The following is a 15,726-nucleotide window of genomic DNA, read 5'->3' as shown; positions in this document are numbered from 1 at the left end:
GGAACGCATCACTAGGAGCACATCACTGGGAATGCAACACTGGGAACGCATCACTAGGAGCACATCACTGGGAATGCAACACTGGGAACGCATCACTGGGAATGCAACACTGGGAACGCATCACTAGGAGCACATCACTGGGAATGCAACACTGGGAACGCATCACTGGGAATGCAACACTGGGAACGCATCACTGGGAAGGCAACACTGGGAATGCAACACTGGGAACGCATCACTGGGAATGCAACACTGGGAACGCATCACTAGGAGCACATCACAAGCTAATAGTTGACTTATAAGGGAAAATCTATTGGTCTTAATGATAACACAGCACTGATATGTGAGAACACTTACAAACAAAGCCCACTCCATACATCATGAAAAAAGGACAATTCATGAATGCGTTTTGGAGTGAAACTTATTTCAGTACTGAAGCTGGAAGGTTTAGACTCAAGTGTGTGAAAAAGTTCACAGTTCACTGTCAAAAAATGGAGTGAGTTGTGGATTCCAGTGGATCAGCCAATATTTGGCCACACGTGACTACTTTCCATGGCGTGCCGTAGCAAAGTTGTATGTTCTGTGCCAATGAATGCCGCCAAGTTTGAACTAAAATATGCGGTACAGATCTGGCCCAAACCCGTACAGCCCTGCCACACCTTGGATGTGCCAGGTAACTGCTACAGGGACTAAATATGATCTGGGGGGTGGAGCTACTGTAGTAACAGGACCTTGAACCCTGAGCTACAACTGACACACACACACCTCTCCTTCAGTAGTACACACACACACACACACACACACACACACACCTCTTTTTCAGTAGTACACACACACACACACACACCTCTCCTTCAGTGGTACACACACACACACCTCTCCTTCAGTAGTACACAAACACACACACACACACACCTCTTCTTCAGTAGTACACACACACACACACCTCTCCTTCAGTAGTACACACACACACCTCTCCTTCAGTAGTACACAAACACACACACACACACACACACCTCTTCTTCAGTAGTACACACACACATCTCTCCTTCAGTAGTACAAACACACACCTCTCCTTCAGTAGCACACACACACACACGGACACGAACACCCTGGATTTCCAGGGTCACTTGGATCTGCCACCACGTCTCCTTTTTTCACGTACATGACAAACTGTTTCCAGTGGGCGCCAAAAACAAAACAAGGCACCTCAGAAATTACTAAACACACCTCTCCTCTCCTCCCTCCATCCATCTATCCATCCAGCAATCTTCTCCTCTTTTTCCATTTTTGCTAATTTGTCTGTTAATTACAGGAGGTGGACCAGGATAAAGAGGAAGAAGGGTGAGAACGGACTGGGTATTCCTCCGTGCCTTTAACCACCTCTGCGTTCAGAACACTTCATCACACTGCACTCAGTCACACTGCACTCAGTCACGCTGCACTCTGTCACACTGCACTGTCACACTGCACTCAGTCACGCTGCACTCAGTCACACTGCACTGTAACACTGCACTCAGTCACGCTACACTCTGTCACACTGCACTGTAACACTGCACTCAGTCACGCTGCACTGTAACACTTCACTCAGTCACGCTGCACTCTGTCACACTGCATTGTAACACTGCACTCAGTCACGCTGCACTCTGTCACACTGCACTCTGTCACGCTGCACTCTGACACACTGCACTGTAACACTGCACTGTAACACTGCACTCAATCACGCTGCACTCTGTCACTGCACTCAGTCACGCCGCACTCTGTCACTGCACTCAGTTACATTGCACACTGTCACGCTGCACTGTCACTCTATATGCCATCACACTGCACATCACTCCATTCACACCCACTGGTGTTTGGACAGAAACACTGCAGAATTCTGAGACTGTAATTCAAACAGTTCTCATATCTTTCTGAAACTCAAACTGTATCTCCTTTGGTCACAGCAATTCACATATCTCACATTATAATAATAATAGAATAATAATAACATAATTAGTGCAGGTCTAATGTCAGTGAATGCTGGCAACTCTAAACCTGGCACCTTTACCAGGCTGCCGGGGAGATGAATGACCCTGGCGGGGTCTCTCGGGACCCCGCGTGCATATTTAAGCTCTGCTCACGTTAGGAGAGCAGCAGCCAGGTCTCAATGGCTTGGTGAGGAGCAGGAGGAGGAACAGAGGAGACCCCGTGGCTTAGGAGAGACAGCGCTGTTTACAAACATGAAAACTACCCCCTCATTCTCTCTCTCTCATTCTCCTTCTCTTTCATTCTCTCTCTGTTTCTCCTTCTCTCATTCTCCCTCTCTCCCTCTCTTTCATTCGTTCTCTCTCTCTTTCTCCCTCTCCCACTTTTTCTCCCTTTCTCTTGTTCACTGTTCAGCATTTTGTCTCTCCATCGTTTCTATTTCACACACACAAGTTGTGACCCAGAGGCACTCTCATTCTTTGTAATAGACTCCCATTCTCTCTCTCCCTCACTCCCCCTTCTATCTCTCCCTCTCTCTCTCTTTCTCCTCCTCTTTTTCTCTGCCTTAAACACTTATTTTTTGTTGTCCATGTCATCCTTTGATTGAAAAACAGTCCAACAGTGGAACAAAACTAATTTTATGATAATTTAGTTTTTAGGCAAAAGGATCAAATCCTGTTTTCCTTTGACAGTTTTTCTTGATTGTGACTGATGACGAAATGTTTGTGTAGGCGGTAATCACTGGCTGCTTTAAAGCAGGTCATTACCGTTATTTGCACCAGATTTGTAGACTGCTACTTCTAGTGTATTACAGAAATGATCCGTTACCATACGTAAACACTGCTGCTCCTGTCAGCTGTGTTACACAGACACACACACCAGTGTCACCATCTGTTACAGATCTGTTTCTTTTAAAAAATATATAAACAAAATACGTAAATTACTGAATCCAACACCAACTCTGCACAGTTTCCCATCTGATGATACATTTCTCCAAATCTACTAACAGCAGCACTGAAATATTAGACAACATGAGGGGCTCGACGGGGACACAGTAGGGAGACAGAGACAGATATCCTCCTGCCTGAGTTCCTGTGCGGTGACCCTGGCTTCTAGAGTTCAGTTAAAGATTCATTTATCAGCCCCAGAAGAGTCGACGATGGGGTTGTTTGTGACAGAGGACTGATCGGTATGGCAAGGACTGAACAACACAAAAGGTAGTGGCCTCACTCTTCTGCCCGAAAACACATGAGTGAGGGATGGGGAGGCATGAGGTAGAGAGAGAGAGAGAGAGCGAGGCGAGCGAGACCAGTGAGAAAGTGAAAGAGAAAGGCAACAGATGAGTAAAAGTATAAGAGATGGGATTGGGAATGACTGTTTCCTACAGTGGAGTCCTGGTCTTGCTCTCTCAGACACACACACACACTCTCTTACCTGACAGTTTCATTAGCAGTTCTGAGGCCACCTTCATGTGGATGTCTTGGCTGAGGAATGCCCCCCCTTGGCCAGCAGGGGACTGCCCTCTTGGTGGGCACTGGGCCCAGCGCAAAACGCAGGGCCCCGGGGGGAGCTCTGGGGCTCCTCGGCCTGGGGCTCCTCTTTCACCAGGAAGGCACCCTTCAGGGCCTCCTTCTGATTGGCTGCTGTAGGGTGAGAGTAAGAGAGTGAGACAGGTACACACACACAGCCCCTGAACAGGATTATCTGATTATCTTAATCAATAAGCACAGTTTGTGGTTTTTTGTTTGTTTGTTTCCTTCTGTTTAATGCCTCTGGTCAGGAATTAGTTTGGGTCCACAGATACAGGTGTGTGTCCTGTAAACAGGAGGCTACATTTTCTTTTATGGTATTTATCTGAAACTTTTCCAAAGCAACTTACAATTATGACTGAGAACACCTTGAGTAATTGAGGGTTAAGGGTCTTGTTCAGGGACCCAACAGTGGCTACCTGGCAGTGATGAGACTTGAACTGGCAACCTTCTGATTAATAAGTAAGTACCTTAACCACTGAGCTACCACTGCCTTAATTCATAGTTTCACTTTAAATTGGTTTAATTTCACTTGTATGTTACTGAAAGACAACATATTGAACTGTGCAATATAAACAGAAATAAAGGCTGTTTGCCCAGTTCTGCCAAACTGCATCTGTAGAGAGAATTCTCTCCACCTTCTCTCTCTGTGGACAATAAACGGCCTGATTCTTGCATGTCAACTTAATGTTCTGCATAAATGAAACTTAAACAAAGATTCAACAACTATATTACTCTGTGGGTTTAACTATGGGAAATAACTATGGCTTTAATGATCATTTTCTTGTAAAAATAATCAGACATATAAAAACAAAACAAATAAATTCAAATAAATGCTTAGCTGAATGTTAGTCAGCGGAGAGTACTGTTTAACCAGACTGCTGAAAACAAAATGATGCCAACGTATACCGCAATCAGGTCAATTTCAAAGTGGGATTAAAATGACCTCTGATTAAGATGATGCCCATGGAGGTTAGAGGTGTTTGGTGGTTTGTGGTAAAAGGTGTATGGTGGGTTTGGGGTTAGAGGTGTTTGGTGGTTTGGGGTTAGGGGTATTTGGTGGGTTTGGGATTAGAGGTGTTTGGTGGTTTGGGGTTAGGGGTATTTGGTGGGTTTGGGATTAGAGGTGTTTGGTGGTTTGGGGTTAGGGGTATTTGGTGGGTTTGGGATTAGAGGTGTTTGGTGGGTTTGGGGTAAGAGGCACAAGCTCTTCCTCCTTCCCCCCATATGCTTTTGAAGTGGGACATTTCTAATCAGGCTCAGATTAATTATTAATATCAAGATATAGAGCCACTTTCTATCATTGCCAAGAAAAGAACACAAGCCAGTGCCTCTCTCTCTCTCTCTCTCTCTCTCTCTCTCACACACACACACACTCAGACACACAAAAACAAAAGCTCTTCCTCTCTACAGAGTGCCTTTTCCAACAACAAAATATTAACACCCACACACACACACCCACACCCACACACCCACAGTGTTACCCCTCCTCTTTTGCTAATTGTCCATTCTCTGTCTTCATATCTTTCTCCTCTGTAGTGGTGATCTGATCCTTCGCTCCGTGCAAACCCTCTCCTGTCTGCAAAACATTCGACATCCTGTTGGCCCAAACCTTGTAACTACGTTCTGTAACAGCGTGGGTGTGTGTCATCGATCTGCGCTGGATGGCTGGTGCTCGTTGTGGCCCCGATTAACAACGACGAGAAGGGGTTGCACAGACCCGCGTGAGACAGTAGGGGACAGGTGACAGGATGATCGTGTCGGCATGGAAGTTCGCTCTGTGCCATGAGGAAAGCTGGTGACCTTCCCACTGAGGAGCAGGAGGCGGGCGGGGCGGTGCTGGGTGCCACGAGGCGGGCACGAGGCGGGCACCGGCTGGAAATGTCAGCAGTCAGGTGTCAGCGGGAGGACAGAGCGGAGTCCGGTCAGCACCTGGAAGGGCGTCCTCTAATTAAGAGCGTGTCAGGTCGCGTGTCCTATCAGACAGGGACAGGGCATTACACACACACATGCGCGTGCGCACACACACTTCCTCTCAAAGGTGTGCAGAAAAGTACAAGTTGGAGACGTGAGTGCGGAGACACAAAGTCACACCACTCCGGTGACCTTTTGGATCGCGGCTAAAAATAGGGCGAAATTTCCATTCGAATTCATGTTACAGTGAACGCTGAATAATTTATCAGCCTAATCCAGCAGCTCGTGTGGCGTTTTCCTTTTTTTCTCCTGCGTTTTGAGGCCGTAATACACAAAGCTCTCCTAAATACCAAGCATACGCTGTGTATGAAATGACCTAATGCTTTATCTATGAGAATTTCACGAAAGTGCTTGTCTGGTCTTTTCAACTTCCATGAAATGAAAATGTCTCTTTCAGAACCTACACGACAAGCCAAAGAAATCTAATCATTACTGACAAAAACAATCACATCCATCACTTTTTGCCATCTGGTCAGAGAAACATCAACATTACCTCTGCTCTCCTCCTCATCCTCATCACCCCTCTCTCTTTCCTCCTCACTCCTTCCCTTCTCTCTCTCTCTCTCGCCTCGTCCGTCTCTCTGCCAAACGCTGGCCTGTTCGCGTGTCACCTCTGGCTCTGTCCTGACTCGACACCAGTAGTCCACTTCATTAGCTCTGCACCCCTGTCAGGACAGCGTGCTCCCAGTGCTGATGCCACGCACTGCTATACACCACCACCAGACAGCCACAAACACAGCCACAGGAAGTTACACGCAGCTATTTCCTGTGCTTCACCCCACGGAAGCTCATTTAAATGTAGTGATGAATTCATCTTCATCTCTGTTGGAGCCTCCAAGCCTCCAGGTCATGGACGCCTGCACCTCCTCAGGGTCGGACCCTGTCTGGCAGCTCTGCCAGTACCAAGCAATGGCTTTAGTTTTGTTTTGTAGTACAGCAGATGCCATTTATCCAGGTTTCGTTTTTCTCTGAGGCAGAACAAAGATCGTTTTCATAGATGATGTCTGTGGTTTAGTGAACAGGTTTGATTTCTGTGGTTTACTCAGATCACTGGCTGCTTCAATCCTGAGCACCTACTAAGATGTCTGTCTCCAGTCTCTACTAACCGCAATCCAGCACCCGCTGACATAAATACGTATTATAATCCAGATCTGAAATAAATATGTATTATAATCCATATTTGAAATAAATACATATTATAATCCAGAGTTGAAATAAATACGTATTATAATCCAGATCTGAAGTAAATACATATTATAATCCAGAATTGAATAAATACGTATTATAATCCAGATCTGAAATAAATACATATTCTAATCTAGATCTGAAATAAATACACATTATAATCCAGAGTTGAAATAGATATGTATTATAATCCAGAATTGAAATAAATACATGCTGTAATCCAGATCTGAAATAAATACATATTATAATCTAGAGTTTAAATAAATATGCATCAGAATCCAGATTTGAAATAATGTCGCAGTATGGCCCCCTCCTCCCAGACGTGTGTGTTCATCTGCATGGCCACACTCCCTGTGTATGTCACCTGTTCCTTGTTTCATGTTGTTAATGTGCATGTATATAAGGTCCTGTCCATTCGCTGATGTTTGACAGTGTTATGTTAGTCTGTTTGCTATGTTATCTTCGTTGTGTGTAAATAAATGTCAGTGTGTTCTACACGGCTTGTCTTTGCATTCTGCCAAGCTTCCCTCCTTACAAATAAATACATATTATAATCCAGAGTTTAAATAAATATGTATTATAATCCAGATTTGAAATAAATACATATTATAATCCAGAGTTTAAATAAATATGTATTATAAACCAGATCTGGAATAAATACATATTATAATCCAGCGTTGATATAAATATGTATTATAATCCAGAGTTGATATAAATATGTTGTTACGGGACGCCCCCCCAAGTCACGTGGTACGGCCTGCTGTGTGCAGGGGGGTTCGCCCTTGTCTATAGCCACACCCCCGTGATGGCATGCACCTGCATGGGGTTTATTGTCTATTTAAACCCCCATCAGTGCATGCCTCAGTGTTGGTCATTGTAAATGTAAATGTTAATGTTGTTGTATGTTAACCCTCATTGAATGTTCACTTTGTGTAAAACCGTTGTGTATTGTGTGAGTGCCACCGTTGTCATTCATGTTAATAAATGTTTCAATAGATCGAGGGAGTCTGTGTATCCTGTTCCACGCCCTGCGGCACTCGAACAATGTTACATATGTATTAGAATTCTGAATTTAAATAAATACGGATTATAATCTAGATCTGAAATAAATACATATTATAATCCAGAACTGAAATTACGCATTATACTCCATAATGATACATAAACAAACAAGATAAACAACAACTATAATAATAATAATAATCTGTCTCTCTCTGTCTGTCTGTCTGTCTGTGTTTCTTCATACACTTGAGATACCTGAGATGCACATTTATGACAATTTTCACCATAATTTAATTTCAATATTTGATCAGCATTGCGATCTTCAAGTGTGACCCAGTATCTGAACTCACAGGCTGGTTTTTACAGTGATATTGATGTCATCACAAACATGACGATGTCATTTATCTCCAAGCATCCATTAAATCAGCAGGTAGGCCACACCCCCCAGCTCACTCTACCTGCCCCTATCAGGAGCTCCGCCCCCCACTCTAGGTGAGATGGGATCATTTTTGTGGAGCTCAGCGGCACTTGAGGGTCTTTTATCTGAATGTGGATCACAACTGGGCGTCTGGTTTTGGTGTCAGTGCGGGAGAATCAAAGGAGACAGCCTAGCCGTCCACAAAAAAAATGATAGGCCAATTATGTCAGAGGTCATGGAGAGTTCACTGTGTGTGTGTGTGTGTGTATGTGTGTGTGTGTTCTGCCTGGGGATCTCTAAAAGCACCACTCTGCTGTCATTTGCTTCGTTCCTCTCCCTTTCCATCTCTTCCTTTCATCCCGTGCTTCTCTCTCTCTCTCTCTCCCTCCCTCTCTCTCTCTCTCTCTCTCTCCACCTCTCTCCCTGCCTGTCCTTTTCTCCCTCTTTCCACCCCCCAATTCATCCACCATGTAATTCTTGTGGGACTATGACCAGATTCTTTAGAACAATTCACGGTTTTTAAACGCATGTGCACATCTGTCTGGTTTTCACTACATGGAGCAAAGCGTGAGTACCAGAGAACAACCATAACTGTACTGACCACCACTACACCCCCACATGGCACTGATCACCATTAAACCCCCACATGTACTGATCACCACTAAACCCCCACATGGTACTTATCACCACTACACACCCACATGGTACTGGTCACCATTAAACCCCCACATGGCACTGATCACCATTAAACCCCCACATGGCACTGATCACTACACCCCATGGTACTAATCACCACTACACCCCCCACATGGTACTGCTCACCACTACACCCCCACATGGTACTGATCACCACTAAACCCCCGCATGGTACTGACCACCATTAAACCCCCACATGGTACTGATCACCACTACACCCCCACATGGTACTGATCACCACTACATCCCCACATGGTACTAATCACCACTACACCCCCCACATGGTACTGATCACCACTAAACCATCGCATGGTACTGACCACCATTAAACCCCCACATGGTACTGATCACCATTAAACCCCCACATGGTACTGATCGCCACTAAACCCCCGCATGGTACTGACCACCATTAAACCCCCACATGGTACTGATCACCATTAAACCCCCACATGGTACTGATCGCCACTAAACCCCCGCATGGTACTGACCACCATTAAACCCCCACATGGTACTGATCACCACTACACCCCCACATGGTACTGATCACCACTACACCCCCACATGGTACTGATCACCATTAAACCCCCACATGGCACTGATCACTACATCCCCACATGGTACTCATCACCACTACACCCCCCACGTGGTACTCAGAACCACTACACCCCCACATGGTACTGATCACCACTAAACCCCCACATGGTACTTAGCACCACTACACCCCCACATGGTACTGATCACCACTACATCCCCACATGGTACTAATCACCACTACACCCCCCACATGGTACTGATCACCACTACACCCCCACATGGTACTGATCACCACTACACCCCCACATGGTACTGATCACCACTAAACCTCCACATGGTATTGATTACCACTACACCCCCACATGGTACTGACCACCATTAAACCCCCACATGGTACTGATCACCAATAAACCCCCACATGGTACTTATCACCACTACACTCCCACATGGTACTGATCACCACTACATCCCCACATGATACTGATCACCACTAAACCCCTGCATGGTACTGATCACCATTAAACCCCCACATGGTATTGATCACCACTACCCACCCCACATGGTACTCAGCACCACTACACCCCCATGTGGTACTGATCATCACTACTACACCCCCACATGGTACTAATCACCACTACACCCCCACATGGTACTGATCACCACTACACCCCCACATGGTACTGATCACCACTAAACCCCCACATGGTACTGATCACCACTACACCCCCACATGGTACTGATCACCACTACACCCCCACATGGCACTGAACACCACTACACCCCCCATATGGTACTGATTACCACTACACCCCCACATGGTACCCAGCACCACTACACCCCCACGTGGTACTGATCATCACTACTACACCCCCACATGGTACTGATCACCACTAAACCCCCGCATGGTACTGACCACCATTAAACCCCCACATGGTACTGATCACCACTAAACCCCCACATGGTACTTATCACCACTAGACCCCCACATGGTACTGATCACCACTACATCCCCACATGGTACTGATCACCATTAAACCCCCACATAGTATTGATCACCACTACACCCCCACATGGTACTGATCACCACTAAACCTCCACATGGTATTGATTACCACTACACCCCCACATGGTACTGATCACCACTAAACCTCCACATGGTACTAATCACCACTACACCCCCACATGGTACTGATCACTAAATCCCCACATGCTACTGATCACCACTACACCCCCACTGATTTTCAGCATGCCCCATGTGAAACATCCCTCCTGTCAGGGAGATGTCCCCATCTCTCTCTCCTCACCTGCCTGCTCAGGTTTGGCTCCTCCGGGACCCACTGGGCTTGATTGGGAGTCTGGGAGTGTACTGGGAGTGTGTGGCATCACCGGGATGCAGGACGTTCCAGGAACAGGGCACACTTGATTGGGAGTCCGGGAGCAGAGTATACTGGAGTGCTGGGATCAGTGACTGCACCATACAAGGCCACAGTGCGTGTGCACACTCTGGAGGTGGGGCGGGAGTCAGCTCGACCCCAGTGGCCGCCACGCTTCCAGCTGGAGGGGGTGACACTCTGGAGCTGAGGGCGCTAATCATTCCCAATTACTGATTCCTTTTTAATTATGAATTATGCATGAATTTTTAATTAATCTAATGTTGTGAAGGTTTTTCCTTTTTTCCTGTGCCAAGATCTCAATCTAATTACTCTGCATTAAGTGGGTGACTGGTGGCCCTGGCACTGACCCTGTTCTTGGACCCCAACTACCCTCCAAACACCCTCACCCACCCCACATCAGTCTTGCTATGGACTCACAATCATCCAGCACATAGAATTATGGGTTAAACATGTCGAAACTTTCGAGTTGTGTCACTAACCTCCTGTCTTTCTCACAGCAGGGTTATACTGTAATTGCACTATGGTGGAAGTCCTCAGTACGGTGAGATCTCCACCCCTTCTACTGCTGACTCGACTGACACTTGATGATTGACACCTGATGATACCTAAATTCTCCCCAGGGTCTTTACCACAAAAGCAGAAGTTTATCCTCAACACTATACTGAAGCAAAGCTGTTTTAAGAAAACTTTAATATTTATAAGTTATGTGAAAAAAATTATACTTTTGCCTTTAACCAGTGTAAGGGGTTTTCTTCTTTGGCAAGGGGATTCTGTGGAAACTCTGTGAGCGCTCTCGTGTAAACGTGGAGTCTACCTCTGTGGCTACATCACAAGATTTTCTACACACTCGATACACTCCAGCAGAGAGAGCCGTTCTGTTTCTGAGGCACTGAGGCCGTCTTCACGCTCGCATTACAGCTGAGAAAACTTATCATGTGACCATTACTGAAAATCATCACTGCCATAGAAAGCTCTGAGAAGCTCTCGTATCTCATGAGAGCCTTTCATACTGAGTAGTTTTCAAGGAGCTGCAAAGTTCTACAGCTCGGACGACCGGCGCTCTCTCCCTGGCATGTGTATCTACGGTAACAAAGCCATCCTACCTGACAGCTTCATAAGCAGGTCTGTGGCTGTCTTGGTGGTGATGTCGGGACTGAAGAGGGAGGCGGGGCCCGGGGCAGGGCCTGGGCCAGATGGGCTGGCCTTACGCCCCGACAGATCCAATGAGCTGCTGCTTCCAGGCCGATCCCTGCGCAGCGTGAACGGGGACGTAACCGCCACGTCCAGGGGCTCCTCTTTGACGTGCATGCACTCAGACGGCTCACTAGGGGACGCCGGCAGGGCAGGAGACAGTGAGGCCTCCGTGGTCATGGCCTGGTCTCCAGTGGTGGTGGTGATGTCACCCAGCAGAGAGCCGTCCCCCTCCCCTTCCTCTGTGTCGGTGCATGGCTCCTCCTTGACCTTGAGGTCAGGGCGGGGGAAGTGCTGGTGACAGCGCATGTGCAGCTTTAGGCTGAAATGGCGGGAGGAGGTAAAAGGGCAGAGTTCACACTGGAACGTCTCACCACGGTCCTGGTGCTGGTGCACCTGCATGAAGGACAACAGGGGTCAAGTTCTGGTTAGGTCAAGGGTTAAAGTTAGGGTTAGGGGTAGGGACAGGGTTAGGGTTAAAGTTAGGGTTAGGGGTAGGGACAGGGTTAGGGGTAGGGGTAGGGTTAAAGTTAGGGTTAGGGGTAGGGCGTAACCCTAACCCTAACCTTTACTGGAAACTAATATCTTATGATTACAGTAGAATTATCATGTCTAACAGTGTATTATATTTCACTATAAGATAAAGGTTTTCACAGCTCTTAATATCAGTCTGATCATTTCAATTCTCTACAGTAATACACCTTTCATTTCATAATTAGACTGCACAGAGTGTGAGTAACCCAGTCCTGGTACTGAACCAGCCCTGGTACTGAACCAAGATGGGCCGTCCTGCAGAGCGTGTGTAAACTGTGTGTTCAGTTAGCCAAATACGACTGCACTCAAACAACTCCAGTTAAGAGTGTGTGAATACAAGCACATTAACTAATGGTTTCAGGACAAAGGTTAACATTTACAGGATTGTGTGTGAAAGGTCAAAGGGCAAGGTTAGGGTCGCTCCATCTCACCTTCATGTGTGACTTGAGATTGTCTTTGCGGGCGCAGCGGAAGGGGCAGAGGGGGCACTGGTGGCTTTTCAAACCAGTGTGGATCACCATGTGTCTCTTCCAGTAGCTCTTCCTCTTAATGACCAGGCCACACACGGGGCACTGGAACGGCTTGCCCACGTCCTCGGGTGACCCTGAATGAGGAGAGAGCAGGAGAAATACGCCACACTATAACCTTTATGACTCTGACATCAACGTCTTCCAGCCCACAGTAAAAGGGCGTTTAAGGTCATATCTCGTCTGTATTCCTCAGCCTCCCGGACGTTCTGTAGCGCCAATAATCGTTAACATAAATGACCAGAGTTCTGGGCTGACCGAAGCGCCAGGTGAGCAGTGAGACCTGCTGGTGGAAGACCCTGGTTCCACCCTGGTCCCACCCTGGTCCCGCCCTGGTCCCACCACTCAGTGCCAAAGACGCCTCTCATCAAGGAAGCCAAACACTGGGAGGTTCTTAGCAAACAGATTATTGTTGTTGGCTCCATATCCGGTGTCCATTAGCGCCTAATTGGTCTTATTAGAAGCTGGCATGATTGCATTAGAAATTCTACGAGGCCCCTGTCAGGACAACTTCATAAGTATTCCAGTCGGGTTCCTTGAAAAACATCTGGTAATCAGTGTTTGGTGAAATTACCGCGCCCAGCCATTCATTGACCTGGGGTGTAAAACTTCGAGCCTGCCTATTTGCAACAATAAACCACCATCTGTGGCCCAACCTCTCGCAGCGAGGAGATCACCGTGGAAACGGTTTGTGGAGGAGCGGAGGAGAAGACATGGCAGCTATTAAAGGCTTTTGCAGGTGTTGTGCACATTAGGTAAGGACGGGTTCAGCGTAATCCAGAGGGACAGAAGTGGCTGATTCCCTGATGAGAGTGGGATTTAGCACCTGTCATTCAGATTAGGATTTTAACCTCGCCACCCTAATCGTACAATCCTACCACTTGTGACCTTTCACCTTAAGAGCTTTTTTCCTGGTGCTACAACGGTTCTGATGCCTGTGCTTTACCAAACTGAGTGTTAGGGGTTAGTGGTAGGGTTATGGTTTGCGGGTTAGTGTTAGGGGTTAGTGGTAGGGTTAGGGTTTTGGGGTTAGTTGTAGGGTTAAGGGTTAGGGTTAGTATTGGGAGTTAGTGGTAGAATTCGGGTTCTGGGGTTAGGGTTAGGAGTTAGTGGTAGGGTTAGGGTTTGGGTTGGAATGGGCTGCCGAGTGTCTGGATTGAGAGCCTGACCTAAATTCCTGGGGAATCTGCTCAGATGACCTTGCTTGCTTGGAGTATGTGTGTGTGTGAGGACAGCATGCTCACACACACACACACACACACACACACACACACACACACACACACACACACACACACACACACACACACAGTGCTGGCCTTCGTTTGGCAGCCGGCACATCCAACAGGGAGAGGATGGGTTAGGGAGGATGGGTGTGGGAACGTGCAGGCAATTCCAGCAGATCCCCACCGAGCTAGCAGACCTTTCCCAGCCTCTACGGCCAACCTCACACACACACACACACACACACACACACACACACACACACACACACACACACACTCTTACATATGACTGTATATATCACGCATATACACACACACAAACACCTACATGCTCAACATCTTTTACTCACACACACACACACACACACACACACACACACGTAACCCTAGCACTAACCCCTCACACTAAGCCCTCACATTAACCCTACCACTAACACACACACACACACCCCTCACACACACACACACACACACACGCACGGACACACACACACACACACACACATGCACACACACACACACACACACACAGATATTAGACCAAGCTGCTACAGTGACTTCAGTTTCAACTCCCTCTTTCTATCTGACATATCCAGAGCTTCATGTACAGTTAGTTATGTTACAGTTTGGAATAATTATGTTAGTTACAGTTTGATATAATTATGTTACAGTTATAGTTTGATATAATTATGCTACAGTTACAGTTTGGTATAATAATGTTACAGTTACAGTTTGGTATAAGTATGTTACAGTTACAGTTTGGTATAAGTAGGTTGCAGTTTGGTGTATGTTACAGTTTAGTATAACAATGTTACAGTTGCAGTTTGGTATAAGTGTGTTACAGTTACAGTTTGGTATAATTATGTTACAGGTTGGTAGAATTATTCTGAACAGTTCATCTTGTTCCTCGTCCATCATTACCGCTGCAGTACAAATCCCTGTCACACTGTTGTAGCCACTAAGATCCAGTATATCTGGCAATAATGCAGCTATAACAGGGATATCATATAAACAAACTGATCACTGGAGGGTTACAGCCACTGTTTCAGGAAGCGAGTTATTTTATATCTGATTTGTAAACCATGTCAGGAAGTGAATTATTTTATATCTGATTTTTAAACCATGTCAGGAAGTCTGTTACAGTTTGGTATAATTATGTTACAGTTATAGTTTGATATAATTATGTTACAGTTACAGTTTGGTATAATAATATTACAGTTACAGTTTGGTATAGGTATGTTACAGTTTGGTATAATTATGTTAGTATAAGTATGTTACAGTTACAGTTTGGCGAAAGTATGTTGCAGTTACAGTTTGGTATAAGTATGTAACAGTTACAGTTTGGTATAGGTATGTTACAGTTTGGTAAAAGTAGGTTACAGTTATGGTTTGGTATAATTATGTTACAGTTATTGTTTGGTATAATTATGTAACAGTTACAGTTTGGTATGTTACAGTTTGGTATAATTATGTAACAGTTACAACTTGGTATAATTATGTTACAGTTTGGTAAAATTAGGTTACAGTTATGGTTTGGTATAATTATGTTAC

At 46.0% G+C, this 15,726-nt stretch overlaps 1 protein-coding gene across 1 annotated transcript in view; it reads right to left on the bottom strand.

The window, feature by feature from the left end:
- Positions 1-15,726, bottom strand: part of znf827 (zinc finger protein 827) — a 56,644-nt gene that overhangs the window by 27,952 nt on the left and 12,966 nt on the right. Inside the window, 4 exon segments of the mRNA XM_027031002.2 lie at positions 3,400-3,463; positions 3,466-3,608; positions 11,801-12,284; positions 12,854-13,026. Of these exon segments, the coding sequence (XP_026886803.2) occupies positions 3,400-3,463; positions 3,466-3,608; positions 11,801-12,284; positions 12,854-13,026 (864 nt within the window).

The sequence above is a fragment of the Electrophorus electricus genome, chromosome 11, assembly GCF_013358815.1.
Source record: "Electrophorus electricus isolate fEleEle1 chromosome 11, fEleEle1.pri, whole genome shotgun sequence".
Lineage (NCBI taxonomy): Eukaryota > Metazoa > Chordata > Actinopteri > Gymnotiformes > Gymnotidae > Electrophorus > Electrophorus electricus.
This window is presented reverse-complemented; position numbering and strand designations above follow the sequence as displayed.